The sequence below is a fragment of the Mytilus edulis genome, chromosome 1, assembly GCF_963676685.1.
Source record: "Mytilus edulis chromosome 1, xbMytEdul2.2, whole genome shotgun sequence".
NCBI lineage: Eukaryota > Metazoa > Mollusca > Bivalvia > Mytilida > Mytilidae > Mytilus > Mytilus edulis.
In genome coordinates this window covers 66,182,576-66,201,280 of record NC_092344.1, presented here as the reverse complement: position 1 = coordinate 66,201,280, position 18,705 = coordinate 66,182,576, and the positions used below count along the sequence as shown (strand labels likewise).

The following is an 18,705-nucleotide window of genomic DNA, read 5'->3' as shown; positions in this document are numbered from 1 at the left end:
TGTAGGCATACTATAGAATGAAGCAAACAAAGTATTTTCTTTTATTTATCTGATTCAAAGAAACTAAGCTATGATTGCAGAATAATTCGAACCTGATGTTATCAATTGTTATACTGTGTACATTTTTGTGTAAATAAGAAAAAAAAGTCTACTGATAGTATCAAATCGATATTCAATGTTCGAACACATAGATATCACTGTTTGATATAATGTTACAAATACATACAGAATGATTGTGCATTAAACACTTGGATAAGAAGGTATTTTAGGTTCAAATATATTTAATTATCGATATAGGCCATATACGACAATGATTCCATAGTGACAATGATTATTCTATGTGCATAGACTGTTGAGATATTCATACGCAATTAAATAAAAGGATTTAAGACATCATGCATGCACGGATATGGCACAAGCCGCAGTAAATACAAAAGCGCAAGAAAGATTGGATAGAATTAATGTTACATGTTCGATTCATTTTGAAGAGTACTATTGTTTGTTTTGTCAAAAATGCAAGCACCTCGTATGTCTTAAATGTATTTCAGAGCGTCACAATGGGCACAAAGTGCAAGATCTAAATAAAACATGTACGAAAAGGAGGACACATTTGGAGGAGAGCAAAACCACTATAAAAATAAAATTGAGAAAGGAAATGGTGAATATGTCAAAGCGACAACCACCCGACCATAGAGCAAACAACAGCCGAAGGCAACCAATGGGTCTTCAATGTAGCGAGAATTCCCGCACCCGTAGGTGTCCTTCAGCTGGCCCCTAATAAAAAGTATGATTGACGAATTGCAGACGACCCAGAATAAAATAGAAGAAATGAAGTTTCGTAGGATCTCACAACAAAGGGAAGTAATTGAGACAATACTAACTCAGAAAGACATATCAATTACAGTCATTAATAAACATACTACGGAACTTGTCGAACAATTAGACCGAGAGGTAGACTTAATCAATTCTTCATTTGATGAAGAAGGACGTCAGCTTAAGGAGAAGAAGAGAGTCTTGAGAGAAAAATTGAAGGACAGGAAAAAATTACTTAAGTTATCCTTCAACGATTTAGTTCAACTAGAAGAAAACGAGATAGAGTTCCATGCTGATTTACCAAAACAATATTATGAGGGTAGATATCCCATAGCAAAGTTTATTTCTGGAAAAATAGCTAAATCCAATGTAGGAATGCTTCAGTTTGGGTTAGAGTTTAAACTTAAGGTTTTAAAAAGATTTACAACTGAGTTACGAGTGATTCACTCTATTTCTATCGGTACTGATAGTACATTATGGATTAACGACTCTAAAGATGGCAAACTGCAAAAGATATCTACAGAAACAGATAGCGTTAAAGTTTTGCTTAGTAACGAACTTTACGTTTTCAGTATGGCATTCACACGAGAAGGTGATCTTCTAGTAGCAACTGGAGATTCGATCATAAAAAGTATCAATGCTAATACTGGACAGCTTTCCGAATCGATCTTTAAAGTGGATAACACAATCATTACTGCAGTGCATTTGAATGAAAAGAATGAATTAATCATTGGAGTCAGAATCGAGGGGCTGAGATTTTCATTTGAAAGCGAGACGCGGCTCGTAAAGATGGATCAGGAAGGACAAATCTTGGCGACTTACGAATTCGATAAAAATAATAAGCGCTTATTTACCTACCCAAAGTACATTTCAAGCAATAGTAAGGGAAATATCGGGATTGTAGACTGGTTTTCTGAGTACGGAAAAGGACAAGTGGTAATACTAGCATCAAATGGTGATATCGTCAATGTCTATGATGGCAATTCCGATATCAAGACAAGTTACATTAAGTTAAATTTCGGCGGAATAGTATCTACAACATCAGACAATTTCATTGTAACTGATATATCTAACCATTTACTTCACCTTCTAAACTCTGATGGGCAATGTTTGTTCCAGTTTGATACTATGTCGCTCGGGATAAAATTACCCTACTATCTAACCTTTTCAAGGTCAAGGAAACTATATATAGGAAGTTTGACCCCTAATCCACATAATTTGTTTGAAGTAGAATGTGAAGGTAGCTAATATACAAATTAGTATTTTAAAAAATTGATTGTCTTCATTACTGAGGGTAAAGGGCTTATCAATCGAAAATCAATGATACACACAAATGTTACTCGAATGGGTAGATTTCTAGTTATCTGCCAATAAATGTGTCCCCTCTATGTAATTTTATTAAGGACTACTGGGACTGTTTATTTTATTACAATTTTGAAAAAACACTTTCATATGTCCTCTCGACAGCAGAAAGTATAGTAGCAAAAATTCCGAACTCCAAGGGAAAATTCACAACGGAAAGTCCCCTAACAAGTGGTATAATCAAATGCGCAAACCCATCAAACGAAAGGAAAACAACTGACATATTCCTGACTTGGTACAGGTATTTCCTTTTGTAGAAAACTGGGGATTAAACCATTGATATAATAGCCAAAGCTATGGCTATTTATTATATCTGTGATTAAACCTTGTTTTACAACTGGTTTTAAAGCTAGCTATCTCACTTGTACGACAGCAATCAAAACTGTGTTATAATCTCAATCACTATAAAAAAAAGAAGACAAAATGTCAACAAAGAAAAGAACATAAAGCCATATAGGCAAAACACATAAGAAAAAAAGGAAGACAAGAATACAAAAAAATACCTTAGCACAATAAAACAACGACGGGATGTACACATCGTAAAGATATTGCCAAAAAATGAACTAAACAAAATTCCGACAAATAAAAGAACAATATAATACATAATTAAGATGATAAACAACATCAGTACCTATAAATTATACTTCAAGACCATCAAGTGTAATTTCATAATCTGTGTAGTTGATATGGATTATATATCAGCTAGGTCTTGGTATCTTCCGATGATTTAAAAAAAAAAGGACAAAGATTTTTTTTTAACATTTTTTGAACAACAGGTCAACATCGTGTTATAATTTAAATACCTGTTAAACAAACAAATATGCTAACAAAGATCAACAAAAAGGCATACAGACAAAGCCCATTTATGAAAAACGAAAGACAAGAATACACAAATTTAACTAAGCACAATATCACAATGACGGGAGGTATAAGTACCAAGCCACGCCAAATGAATATTACCAAAATAGACTAAACAGTAAAACAATAATTTACAAAGACAAATAAAAGTCGTAATTATGATGATAAACAACGTTAGTACCTAGAATCTATACTTCAGCCATCGTGTGTTATTTGTGAATTTGATATATAAATATCAACAGCTCTTGGTATCTTCGGAATAACTTTTTTGGGAAAAGGACTAGCCGTTATTTGACATAACCCTGGTTCAACAACTTTCAGCTCAGACACTAGTGTCGTTTCACAAAATCTGAGTAACAGCTGCAAGCTCTGGAAAACCCCTTTTGCATGGTTTCTGGTGGTCAGTTTCTGTTTCCCTAGCTACGAACTTGCATATCTATATTTTACTTGCTGATCATTTAGAGGTCTCAGAGCCACGAGTGAATTGGAATAATCAGAGATGATACAAAAAAATACATCGGTAATAAAAATACAAAATAGACATTCAACGTTCAGCCAATATCATCTTATGTTAAGGTAGCCTGAAATCATGAATGCATATTCGTTTTTTATCTTGTGTACACTAACCGCAGAACTTGTCTTAAATCTGTTACACTTAAACGTGTTTGTATCTTAGATACTATAAAAATAGTTTACAAGATATCTTCATTAAGACCATTACGATTCTGATAGGTTAAAACTTTAAAGTAGGAAATAGACTTCTCTTTTAATTGTTGTTTATTTCATTTGTACATACAATGTTCTTCTAATGAACTTCGGCATCAGACATACAATAAATAAGTAAAACACATGATAACATATTTTTATATTTTATTTTCGGTGATATTATTAAGCACATTAACATAAACAAACAAAATACCATGGAACTGTCTCATATATAATATAACGGAAAATATTCGAAATTATTTATTGTAGATTTTTCTTAATCCCCCAAAAAATAATTGTACAGACTTCCCAAATAGCGACTTAAGATACCATATATTGACATATGAGTTGTCGTAAAATTTAACATGGAAAAGAAGAAAAGAACAATATTGTGAATGCATGAATCTGTGTATCTGCAGGTCGCTTTTCGTATTAAATAAAGGAGAATATATCAATAGCATCATTATCATCTAGGAACTTTTATTTCTTCAAACGTCTTATCCGTTTTTTAACATAAATTTAAAAGTAAACTAAAGTTTTGTATCTCAAGTCGGTATTTTAGAATTTTTGTATCTGATGTCGGTATTTACGAAGTACCATCACTCGTTATGTAGGACTCGAAGTATAAACAGTTAACAGCTTCAATTGTTTCCAATGTGTATAGTGTTCATTAAAATATAACATAAATAGAACACGGATGTTACTACCTACACTATTTAAATAATGAAAAGAATAACAAAAAGAAAACATATAAAAAGGTAGGCCCAATTTCCCCTTGTTCTTTTTTTTGTAGAGCAAGATCATTCAAAAAATCTTTACGTACAACCACAGAAACACAATTACAGTAAACCCATTTTTTTACCAAGAAGAAGTCATGACAGCATGGTATCATATTTCAACATTTGATCAAATAAGCTCTTCTAGATGGCAAACACTAAGTATTAATATGTTTTTTGAGAAACATTCAGCATCTCGAACATTGAAAACGGGGATATTCCAACACCCCACTACCAAAAATAAGCAAATGTATATATAGTACATACATATTTTTATACAGAACAGAAAGAAAATATCGTCTTTGATATGTGTATTCCAACTTATTTGTTTCGGCTGTTCCTCAACGCAAAGATTTTAATTAATAAATTTCGCAATGTGTCAACCGGACATTTGGAATAGCAATAAAATCTGTTACATGATATGTTATACTTACTGGTAAAATGTCAAATAGGTTAATTTTACCACATTGTCTTTCCTTTTAATATTCGAAAATTACATGATTTCAAAATTTTCGTGTTAGTATGTGTGAATATAAAAAAAAATGTGAGTAAAAAAATATATTTAAAGACAGTTCCGACTTCAAAGTGACTAGTATTGCACACATCCCATTAATGAGAATTTCTTAAAGAAACTTAACGAAGTAGACCTGAACTAACAGAAATAATTCTTAAAACTGACTTTTACATTTGGTTCAATCATTTTCATATTTTACATTCTAAGATTCAAAATTATACAAATTAATTGAATTCTGTTCAACGTGAATACTTAGAAAGAATTTAAAAAAAGCGACGTAAACAAACGCATTACTGATTTTAAAGAGTTATCCCCCTTAACCAAAAGATACTCCATTATTATAACATAGGAATGACGATGAATCGTTATTAACGATGACAATTGGTTTTGATGGAAAACATAAATTATTAAAATGTAATTTTTACATGTACATTCATTCCGTGGTGTTCAAGATGAAAATGGAAAGACAAATAACGTTTTGAAAATAATCAGAGTTAATCTAGTGAATGCAAGAACCTATTATGATTAATATATCAATAAGTAACTAGCATTAAAAAAATAGCCTTTTGAGCTGCTGATTTATTTTTTTACGGGTAACACATACTTTAGAATATTTGCATGACATAGATGTATGTCTATCGTTTTTTTCTTCAATATTCCATATTATTTCATGTACTTTTAATGTAATTCATCAACAACCTAAATTATAATCGCCTTAAATAATGAAACTAAAGAGCGTATGTCAAACACATTTTAAAAAAAGCGATACTAGCAAAATAACAAATGGTCAATGAAAGACAACCGGAGATGACTGAAAATAAGATATATATATAACAACGAACAATGAATAATAACTGGTTTGTAATTGGCTTATTTTAGTTATAGCATTATTTAAAAGGCGGATCTGCACATCATGTGAAAATTTAAAGTATTTTCTACACTCAATGTCTACACAGTTAAATAATTTTGTAAATGATATTTGAATCAAGTTGTGAAAAGGGAAACAACTTCCCATATTATTACCCACTAGTTTAAACATTGTTATTGGATAAAAACAAAAAACCTAAAGTATTCTTCTAAAATTCACTTTTAATTAAATAAAAAATGCAAATATCTTATCCTTGTTTCCTGCAACGACAATTTTGATTAATTTTACATAGACTATTAAACAGAAAAATATTTTGTTGCCAGCTTTATCATCTGAACTGTTGTATTTTCTTAATCTAAAATGTCTATAGAATGTGACAATTTAGCATAGGTATGGAGGCGGGAAACAGAAATACATTTTTTTAACAGAATGCAAAAGAAAGTTACATACTTGTTAACATACGTACATCTATATTGGAATGAATTAATCAATGAAATTGACACAAATAAATAAGTTAATTAATAAACAAATAATTAAATAAATAAATATACATTCAGTGATTTTCGCTGTTGGAATCGACCATTCACATTGCACTCAAAAGACATATACTGCATTAGATAAACGTGTTAATACAATTTTACTTATGAACTTAGATATGGAACAATTGGATTTTGTAAATAATTCTAAATTTGAAATCATTATGTTGGGAATCATTTTATATAAATTAAGAATTCATCAAGCATAATTAATCTTTTCGAGTATTTAAATTTCACTGGCATCTACATTTTTGTTTGGTATAATTGTTTGCGAAGGTGACGTATTTCATTGTTCTATTTATGGACCAAACTTGTGTTAACCATTTTCTCGCGAGTAAAACTTTATCATTTCTATTTGGATTGTTTTAAACTTTGAGATATTTAAAACAAAATAATGAATCTAAGATATATCTGGAATTGACAATGAACAAATATCGAAATAAAATTAATCGATTTAAAAGAAAATAAACCACATTCAAACAAATAAACTGATGGTGTGAAAGTTTTTACATATGAGAAAGGTTAACCTATTTCAAATTATATTCATTTGTTGCTACAAACCACTAATACCAGGTAAGTCATAAAAAATATATCCAGGCACAACGGAAGTTCCATTTCTAAGTCCAAATTCAAAGATTCAGGAATACTGCTTCTTATATATCAATCTCAAAAAAACAAATCCCATAAAACAATTATAAAATAAGATCAGTAAACTAAGAACATGTATCACTTAAATCATTTATACATTTCGCATGTTACAATTACTCCTAAAAGTTACACACTGGCACATTTTCAAATTACTCTGGTGCATACATCTCACAACAACAAGTATCGCTTTGTCCATCCCCTCCCAATTAAAAAATAATCTCCATTGTTTACTCTTCATTATTTCTGTATTTCATTATATTTGTTTTTTAATTTTAAACTAATTAGCCCCTAAAAGTACCTAAAAATTTAGTGTTTTTATCCAGATTTTCTCTTCTTTATTTCTTCTCGTTTTTTATTACTTTTATTTTCATCTTCTGTTTTATCGTCAGATTCGTTACTACCAATCACAGATTTAACAATGTCAAATAAATCTATTTCTTCATCATGATCGTCTTCATTTTTTTCATTCTTTTTCTTCCTTGAAGGGTTTGGATTTTTCTTAACTTGATCATCGTCATCTTCGTCATCGTCATTTGATATAATTAAATTTTTAATGGAAGTCAAAATTCTAGAAAATAAACTTTTTTCTTCAGTAGTATTATCATCATCGTCGTCGTCGTCATCGTCATCATCTTTTAATTTACCTCCCGATGGATTTGATTTTTTCAATACGGGTTTCTTTTTCTGTTTAACATCATCAATACCGTCTCCATCACGATCTTTATCTCTATGATCTGGAATTCCATCACCGTCGGTATCAGGTAGTTTATCTGGTATTCCGTCGCCATCAGCATCATCGTCCAGATAATCGGGAATACCATCGCCGTCACTATCCTCTTTTTTGTCTGGAATACCATCACCGTCATCATCGTCATCTAAATAGTCAGGAATTCCGTCATTATCATCATCGTCATCCAGATAATCGGGAATCCCATCACCATCAGTATCAACTTCCATAAAATCTGGAATTCCATTGCCATTTGCATCCGAATCTTCTTCATCTGGAATTCCATCATTATCATCGTCATCATCAAGATAATCTGGAATTCCATCGCCGTCGCTGTCAACTTCCTGGTAATCAGGGATTCCATTATCGTTATCGTCATCATCGAGGTGATCTAAAACTCCATTTCCGTCAGAGTCTTTTTCTAAATGATCCGGAATTCCATCTCCGTCGTCGTCTTTATCAAGATGATCAGGAATGCCGTCATTGTCATCATCATCATCTAAATAATCGGGGATTCCATCACCGTCTGTATCAACTTGTTTAAAATCAGGAACTCCATCTCCATCTGAATCTTCATCCTCAGAGTCTGGAATTCCATCGCCATCATCATCGTCGTCCAGATAATCAGGAATTCCGTCACCATCTGTATCCGTTTCTTTATCGTCAGGTATACCATCGCCATCGTCGTCTTTGTCTAAATAATCTGGAATCCCATCACCATCTGAATCTTTTTCTTTGGCGTCCGGAATACCATCACCGTCATCATCGTCATCCTGGTCGTCTGGAATACCATCATTATCATCGTCGTCATCTAGATAATCGGGAATACCATCGCCATCTGTATCTTTTTCCTTGTCATCGGGAATACCATCACCGTCATCATCATTATCTAAATGATCAGGTATACCTACAATTATTTACAAAATACACTTTTAAAGATTATCGTAAATCCTAATACATGTAGTTGTACCATATGCTGAGTTATAATTTTTGATTGAAATATGTGTACAAAAGCAGTTACGTCGCATACTTTATTAAAGTCCTTACATTCAGAATTTTGATTATCATGAATCCATTCATAATGCGAAACATTTAAATAATTTTAGGTGAGAAAATGAAAAAAAAATTTATATTGATATGACATAGTCAATAGACAGATATCATTGGGTACTCACTTATGACAGACATATACGTACTAGTATGTGACAATGTCAAACCTTCACATAAATCTTCAATGCGGAAGAAATCCATTTGCTTGCTTGGAGTAGTCCAGTGGTATTTATAAAATTTACTGACAATACCAAATATGTTTCTCCATTAGGATTTTTTTAATAGATTGGAGTGTGTAAAATAAAACTAGTGTTGACTGTGGTTGGAATATTAGAAAAAAGTTTATAGCTTTATATTGCAATACAAATTGGCATTATCACATACCATCATTGTCATCGTCGTCATCTAAATAATCAGGAATTCCATCACCATCGGTATCCTTTTCCTTGTCATCTGGTATTCCATCGCCGTCATCATCATTGTCTTGAGCGTCAGGAATGCCATCACCATCATCATCGTTATCCAAGTAATCGGGAATACCATCACCGTCTGTGTCTTTTTCTTTATCATCGGGAATACCATCGCCATCATCATCATTGTCCTTGTCGTCAGGAATACCATCGTTGTCGTCATCGTCATCTAAATAATCGGGAATCCCATCCCCATCTGTGTCCTTTTCCTTATCGTCAGGTATTCCGTCGCCGTCATCATCGTTGTCTTGATCGTCTGGAATGCCATCATTGTCATCGTCATCATCCAAATAATCTGGAATCCCGTCTCCATCAGTATCCTTTTCCTTGTCATCTGGAATTCCGTCACCATCGTCATCGTTGTCTAGATGATCTGGTATACCTATTATCAAAATAATTATTAAAAATTATAGCCCGTGCCAGAAATCAAATTCAGAACACCAAAACTACAATCAATACTACCGATTCGTCCTACTTGCTAGTAATGCTGCTCTCTCTTTTTCTAAATAGTAAGAAAAAGATATTTACTGGTACTTTTATGTCATGGCTTTTACAACTTATTTCTGACTAAACTTGATCACACAACTAAGAATCTTTGTTTATTAAACCAAAGGTATGATAACGAGGATACACATACGATAACAAAAACAATTGTATATCTACTTCTTTTTTTTTGCAACAAATCGATGCTACTAGACTAGTAGTAGAATACTCATTGGCAGAAATTATTTTTCTAGATAGGATTGTGATGAATATTATAGATGTAATAATCATTGAATAATCAAAAATAACATTTACAGGTACCAATTATTTTATACCAGATGCGCATTTCAACCACAAATATCTCACCAATGATGCGCGTGGCCAAAATATTTGAATATCCAATATTTAAAAAAAAATAATAGAAGAGCTAATGCCGCATTTGTTCTTTTTAGAACTATGATAGGATAGAGATGTAATAATTAAGCATTATACAATTGAATCCAATTCTAGATTGTGTTCGTTATTTCTGGATAATCAAGATAAGTATGGATGGGATAATCCTAAGCTAATTAGATCTAAATTAATGATTTTTTTTGGAAAGGATTGTAATAAATATGGATTACAAAAATCTCTATCATTATTTTTCAACTTATAACCAACGTCATACTGGTGTATTACAACAATTACCTTGTTTAGATAAAGATAGAGAAAATTACTAAGAGTCGTATAAAATGAGGCTTTTCATAAACCATTTTATGCCACCATAAGCATGTTTAGCGATATTGTAGCGTTAGGCTTATTAGTTTCATTAAGCATAGTTTTCAAAATTCTAATGCAATCCGTATTTACTAGAACATATTTTGTCATTTATGGTCTCCAAAAAAAAGCTTACATAAAGGATATCACTGTTAAAAAATTATTAATCTGACTTTTTGGAAGTCAGTCCGCGTAAATTATTATTTTGTTTTACTCCAGAGAAAATTAAATGCAAATTGATCTCGAGTATGCGAATATTAAGGGTAGTTGCAACAACTCATTGCTAGTTTCAGGAAAAATCAATCGAGAATATTACCACAAAAAACATGATATCTTGAGCAACGTTATGAAAAAAAAAACCAAAAAGTTGACATGCATTTATCATAGATATTTTCCGAAACGCCCGTTTGATTTGTAAACCAAAATACTTACCATCATTATCATCATCATCATCCAAATAATCTGGAATCCCGTCACCATCAGTATCCTTTTCTTTGTCATCTGGAATTCCATCACCGTCGTCATCGTTATCTAAATGATCTGGTATCCCATCATTGTCATCGTCATCGTCTAAATAGTCAGGAATCCCGTCACCATCAGCATCCTTTTCTTTGTCATCAGGTATGCCATCTCCATCATCATCATTATCCTGGTCATCCGGAATTCCATCGCCATCGTCGTCGTCATCTAGATAATCGGGAATTCCATCTCCATCAGTATCTTTTTCGCGATCATCAGGAATTCCATCACCATCATCGTCGTTATCTTGATCGTCTGGAATTCCATCGCCATCATCATCGTCATCAAGATAATCTGGTATACCGTCACCGTCTGTATCTCTTTCTTTGTCGTCAGGAATTCCATCATTATCATCGTCGTCATCTAAGCTATCTGGAATTCCATCCCCATCAGAATCCTCCTGGTTGTCTGGAATTCCATCTCCATCATCGTCATCATCTAAATTGTCAGGAATACCATCGTTATCGTCATCGTCGTCTAAGTAATCAGGAATTCCATCACCATCAGTGTCTTTGGTCTTATCAATACCGGTACTTTTCTCCTTGATGTCAGGAATACCATCATTGTCATCATCATCGTCAAGATGATCTGGAATTCCATCATTATCATCATCATCGTCAAGATGATCTGGAATTCCATCTCCGTCACTATCTTTCTCCTTATCATCCGAAATGCCATCATTATCATCATCGCTATCAAGATAATCAGGAATACCATCACCATCGGTATCTTTTTCTTTATCATCTGGTATGCCGTCACCATCATCGTCATCGTCTTGATCGTCAGGAATTCCATCGCCATCATCGTCGTCATCTAAATAATCAGGTATACCATCCCCATCTGTGTCCTTTTCTTTATCGTCTGGTATTCCGTCACCGTCATCATCGTTGTCTTGATCGTCTGGAATGCCATCATTGTCATCGTCATCATCCAAATAATCTGGAATCCCGTCTCCATCAGTATCCTTTTCCTTGTCATCTGGAATTCCATCGCCGTCGTCGTCATTATCTAAATGATCTGGTATTCCATCATTATCATCGTCATCATCCAAATAATCAGGAATACCATCTCCGTCTGTGTCTTTTTCTTTGTCATCGGGAATTCCATCGCCGTCGGCATCATCATCCTGGTCATCTGGAATACCGTCATTATCGTCATCTTTGTCAAGATAATCTGGAATTCCGTCGCCATCTGTATCTATCTCCAAATTATCAGGAATACCGTTCCCATCGGCATCATCATCATCTACATCAGGAATGCCATCATTGTCGTCATCATCATCCAAATAATCTGGAATTCCATCACCATCTGTATCTTTCTCCTTTTCATCTGGTATACCGTCGCCATCGGCATCATCATCTAAGTGATCGGGAATTCCATCATTATCATCATCGTCGTCTAGATAATCGGGAATTCCATCTCCATCAGTATCAACTTCTAAATGATCCGGTATTCCATTTCCATTCGCGTCGTCATCTTTATCATCTGGAATTCCATCATTATCATCATCATCATCAAGATAGTCTGGTATGCCATCACCATCTGTATCCTTTTCTTTGTCATCAGGGATTCCGTCACCATCTGCATCGTTGTCTAGATAGTCTGGAATGCCATCACCATCCTTATCTGGAAGAGTACCACATCCATATTTTGTGCAGTGTTGTTTACTATCGGGAATACCATCGCCATTCGAGTCATCATCATTGACGTCTGGAATGCCATCATTGTCATCATCTTCGTCAAGGTAGTCGGGAATTCCGTCGCCGTCAGTATCAACTTCAAGATAATCGGGTATACCATTCCCGTTATCATCGTCATCTTTATCATCAGGAATACCATCATTGTCATCGTCATCGTCCAGATAATCCGGAATACCATCGCCATCAGTATCAACTTCCAAACGATCTGGTATACCATTGCCATTTGCATCATCATCTTTGTCGTCGGGTATACCGTCATTGTCATCGTCATCATCTAAGTAGTCAGGAATGCCATCTCCGTCAGTATCAACTTCAAGGTGGTCTGGAATTCCATTTCCATTGGCATCTTTATCAAGCTTATCGGGAATACCATCGCCGTCATCATCATCATCCAAATAATCTGGGATGCCATCCCCGTCGGTATCTACTTCAAGATGATCTGGAATACCATTTCCATCGGCATCCTTATCTTGAGCATCTGGAATACCATCATTATCATCATCATCGTCAAGATAATCGGGAATTCCGTCACCATCGGTGTCTTTTTGTTTATAATCGGGAATGCCATCACCGTCGGCATCTTCCTCTTGACTATCTGGAATACCGTCCCCGTCAATATCATCATCAAGATAATCGGGAATTCCATCGCCGTCAGTATCCTTTTCAAGTCGATCAGGAATGCCGTTGTTGTTATCATCATCATCTTTATCGTCTGGAATGCCGTCGTTATCGTCATCGTCGTCCAGATAGTCAGGAATACCGTCGCCATCAGTGTCCAGTTTCTTATCTATCCCAACAGGTGCTGCTTTCTCTTTTTTCTTATCTTTTTCACTGTCTTCCGAAAACCATGAAAGTAACTTTCTTCTGTTCCCACAATTCGTGCACGTATACTGAAATTGACAGTAAATATTTAAAATATTGAACTGTTTACCTTATTACTGCTTATTAAAATTGTCAACTTTAAATATAATTTATTATGCATTTCTATGTCCTCAGTATTCTTGCATTTATTAATTATTTGTACTGTATTGCCCCCATGTAATATTGCCATTTTAGCGGTAGATTTAAAGTTGCCATAAAGCGCGAGGTTTGGCTAACCACAAAATCAGGTTCAACTCATATGTTTTTCATAAAATGTCCTGTACCAAGTTAGGAATGTGACAGTTGTTATCTAATAGTTCGTTTCTATGTATGTTGCATTGTCGTTTGTTTTTTGTTGCACTCCAGTGTTTCTGTTGTTTCGTTGTTTTCCTCTTATACTGTGGATTCATTATTATTCGTTGGATACCAATTTTCGTGGATTTCGTTGGTAAATGTGAACCACGAAATTAAATATTCAACGAATGACAAATTTTCTGTAGGCTTGTATGCAAATTTTGGCAAAACCACTGAATTAAATATCCACGAATATGTAAGTTTTCCCTAATCCACGAAAATAGGTACCCACGAAAATAAGTGAATCCATAGTAGTTGATGTGTTTCCCTCGGTTTTAGTTTGTAACCCGGATTTGTTATCTCTCTATCAACTTATGACTTTTGAACAGAGGTATACTAATGTTGCATTTATTTTTCCAACTTTTGAGTTTTATGCATGTAAAACATTGGTGCATTCAGCTCATACAAGATATTTTCGTAATAATATCAATACTGAGTATGTATGGCATAGTTTGTTTTAAATGCCTCTAAGGTTTGAAAAAAAATGTCGAGTATTAGGTGGAAACCTTAGAATAGATAAACTTCGGTCTATAGATAATTGTTTTAGAAATACATCCCAAAATGATTATGGAAATGGTACAGATAGTTACGGAAGTTATGTTATTTTGATCCAATACAAATAAACTATACAAATCCTTGTTTTGGTCAATCTTAATTTCAGTATATAATCAAATTGGCTTATGTTTTTTCTTCTTCCTGTATTCGTTATTTAAAGGCTTTCAAAGATTCTGCTCTAAAAGATCATGGTAACCAGACGGTAAATCCAGGAAAGAGCTTCGCCGGTCGCAAGCAATTTATATAGCTTTTATTTTTTTAATTATTGTGTATTGTTTAATTGTATGCTTGTTTAAGTGTACACCCAGATAGAATTTTTAAATAGTTTTGTTATATTTATGATAATAATATTGAAATAACTTAAAATGTGCATAAAATCGTGACTTTATGTCACTTTTGGCGACTTCACAATGCTGAAGGTATGTATCATGATATTCGGTGTTTAGTATACTGCCCTTGACCGTTACCATAACCTAATCCTTATACAACAAAAAACACAAATCTAACATTTGCATGTTGATGTACCAATTACTGAGGATTTATGACGCTTGGCGTTCAATGTAGTATACTCTATACATTGTAAATCCTGCACTGGCTATCAATATAACATATAATATCATCGTGCAATTCATAAGAGAAGGACTGCCTTTTTGAAAATTTGCATGCATGGGATTGGTTCATGCACACACCAACTCCATAATGCTGTATCTTGCAATGAAAAAAGAGCAAATATGCTTGAAAATAAACTGTTCTATAATCTGGAACTAATATCACATTAATAAATGTCTAAGCTGTAATATATACGAATCTTGTTTTATTTAAAAAACAAACACGAGTGCACACACTGAAATGTCTCGCCTTCTTTACTAATCATTGATATTATATTGATAGTCCTAAACATAAAGCTTTATTACAACTGTCACATAAACTAAACATAAACCAAGAAAACTAAACATTGCCATTTGAACCAAGAAAATGGGGTCAAGGTCATATGAACCATGCCAGGCAAGCATGTACAGCTAACAATTCTTCCATACAACAAATATAGTTGACTTATAGTTTAAGAAAAACAGACCAAAACACAAAAACCTTAACACTGAGCAATGAACTGTGAAAATGAGGTCAAGGTCAAATAAAACCTGCACGACAGACATATAGATTATAAAATATTTCCATACACCAAATATTGTTGACCTATTGCATATAGTATTAGAAAAAAGACCAAAACTCAAAAACTGAACTTTGACCACTGAACCATGAAAATGGATCAAGGTCAGATGACACCTGACAGTTAGACATGTACACCTTACAATCATTACATACACCAAATATAGTTGACCTATTGCATACAGTATACACCGTGTAGAACGCCACATGCGGGGTGTCGGCTATGTTTGACATGGGGTGGCAATTTTGAAGCGACGAAAAAGTAACAAGGTAAGTTCAAGCATCAAAATTTCCTATTTTTAGATCTCTCAGTACCATATAATGTATTGCACGGAAGGAACCGCAACATAATCTATTTCCTGAAAGCAGAAGCAGTCGTCTTCAGTGCTCAGTTTTCTCAAACACCTCGCCCTAGTTTTCCGTGTTGCAGATTTGGAGCCTTTATATCCAAATTTCGGTATAAAAAACTACTTTACACAGCTACCCTCCGTATCGTTTATATAGAATTGTATTCCTCTCATTGACCTATACCAAATACCAGTTTCTTAGTTAAAATCAATTGGTTTTAAAACTGTTATTCATCAAAATATAAAGTGTCGCTCGGGGTGTCAGATTTTGCGTCGCAAGGGGTAGAGGCTTGTCATAAAAAAATACATATTTGCATGTAAATTAGTCTTCATATGATACATTTGATTGCAAACACATCTTGTTTACCATGACAAAATAAGGTTTTTTTCATTTTGCCTGTTTTTGGTCTTATAAAACATGTGCTTTTGATTTCATTCATAGTAAAAACTGGCTCAAAATAGTTAGTTTTCAAGCTGGTAAACGATTTCTTTTCCTTTTCAGTCACTATATATATCATGGTAAAAAAAAAGTCAAGGCTATGGCTCAATAAACCAAAACATGGTGGAAAATCACAAAATACGTTTATGCATTTACATAATGTCTAAACAACAATTAATCTATTTGGGCGTCGATCAGTTTGTGAAAATAAATTGATACAGTTACTAAATAAAAATTATATAAAATCATTTACGATCTCGAATATACATTTGCATTTACGAAATTGAAAACAATATCATGGAAAGATTAAAGATTTATATGTTCATAGCATTTAATTAAGTGTATTCCTATTCAACTCAATTTAAATCATTAATGATTTGATAATTAATCGCGTGACCCTTCTTCATTCATACATGTAATTTTCATATTCTTGCGTCCATTTGTCAATATTTTTGTATTTCAAAGGTATAATATAAAACAAACAACATTACACTTCTTTTCATATCCAATTATTTTTCTACTTTGAGGCTTTATTTGCTATAAAATTGAGAATGGAAATGGGGAATGTGCCAAAGAGACAACAACCCGACCATAGTAAAAAACAACAGCAGAAGGTCACCAACAGGTCTTCAATGTAGCGAGAAATTCCCGCACCCGAAGGCGTCCTTTAGCTGGCCCCTAAACAAATATATACTAGTGCAGTGATAATGAACGCCATACTAATTTCCAAATTGTACACAATAAACTGAAATTAAAATAATACAAGACTAACAAAAGGCCAGAGGCTCCTGACTTGGGACAGGCGCAAAAATGCGGCGGGGTTAAACATGTTTGTGAGATCTCAACCCTCCCCCTATACCTCTAGCCAATGTAGAAAAGTAAACGCATAACAATACGTTTATCAATAAAAATGTACATTACTTAAAAGACTAAAATATGGACCAAATGACATACCTTAAGTTTGTAATTTGTCATCATAACAGTGTAGGTGTGCTTGAATTAAAAAGTATCAGATAGAGATCGATTTATAAGAAAATATATTCTTTTTTATGACAAGCCTCTACCCCTTGCGACGCAAAATCTGACACCCCGAGCGACACTTTATATTTTGATGAATAACAGTTTTAAAACCAATTGATTTTAACTAAGAAACTGGTATTTGGTATAAGTCAATGAGAGGAATACAATTCTATATAAATGATACGGAGGTAGCAGTGTAAAGTGGTTTTTTATACCGAAATTTGCATATAAAGGCTCCAAATCTGCAACACGGAAAACTAGGGCGAGGTGTTTGAGAAAACTGAGCACTGAAGACGACTGCTTCTGCTTTCAGGAAATAGATTATGTTGCGGTTCCTTCCGTGCAATACATTATATGGTACTGAGAGATCTAAAAATAGGAAATTTTGATGCTTGAACTTACCTTGTTACTTTTTCGTCGCTTCAAAATTGCCACCCCATGTCAAACATAGCCGACACCCCGCACGTGGCGTTCTACACGGTGGTATAAGAAAAACAGGCTAAAACGAAAAAACTCAACTATAACCACTGAACCATGAAAATGAGCTCAAAGTCAGATGACACCTGTCAGTTGGACATGTACATATTACAGTGCTTCCATACACTGAATATACTAGACCTATTGCTTATAGTATCTCAGATATGGACTTGACCACCAAAACTTAACCTTGTTCACTGATCCATGAAATGAGGTCGAGGTCAAGTGAAATCTGTCTCACGGGCATGAGGACCTTGCAAGGTACGCACATACCAAATATAGTTATCCTATTACTTATAATAAGAGAGAATTTAACATTACAAAAAATCTTATCTTTTTTTTTCAAGTGGTCACTGAACCATGAAAATGAGGTCAAGGACATTGGACATGTGACTTGACGGAAACTTCGTAACATGAGGCATCCATATACAAAGTCTGAAGCATCCAGGTCTTCCACCTTCTAAAATACAAAGCTTTTAATAAGTGAGCTAACACCACCGCATCACTATCCCTATGTCAAGCTTTCTGCGACAAGAGTCACAAGCTCAACAAAAATCATAGTTTTGATTTGTGCATCATTCTTCTAAATACATGTACATGCATGTCTCAATGACATCTGTAACACTGTAGGTCTTTTAGTACCTCATAGTGCAAGCAATACCATCCAGTTGTTTTACTACAAAAGCGTTGCTACTATTGC

At 33.8% G+C, this 18,705-nt stretch overlaps 2 protein-coding genes across 2 annotated transcripts in view; one reads left to right on the top strand and one right to left on the bottom strand.

Moving 5' to 3' along the window:
- The first annotated feature begins 786 nt into the window (after window positions 1-786).
- On the top strand, window positions 787-2,061 carry LOC139528239 (uncharacterized). Its single transcript, XM_071324161.1, has one exon. It carries the CDS (start codon window positions 787-789, stop codon window positions 2,059-2,061), a length of 1,275 nt encoding a protein of 424 aa, XP_071180262.1.
- Window positions 2,062-7,364: 5,303 nt separating this feature from the next.
- LOC139487318 (uncharacterized) overlaps window positions 7,365-18,705 on the bottom strand; it is a 34,285-nt gene continuing 22,944 nt past the window's right edge. Inside the window, exons 17-19 of the mRNA XM_071272156.1 lie at window positions 10,999-13,675; window positions 9,242-9,709; window positions 7,365-8,714 (exon numbers count right to left, since the gene is read on the bottom strand). Of these exons, the coding sequence (XP_071128257.1) occupies window positions 7,396-8,714; window positions 9,242-9,709; window positions 10,999-13,675 (4,464 nt within the window). The 3' untranslated portion in view covers window positions 7,365-7,395. The remainder of the gene's footprint in view (window positions 8,715-9,241; window positions 9,710-10,998; window positions 13,676-18,705) is intronic.

Excerpts from the sequence above, each read along its gene's own strand:
- LOC139528239 (XM_071324161.1), top strand. The coding sequence starts at position 787 with ATGATTGACGAATTGCAGACGACCCAGAATAAAATAGAAGAAATGAAG.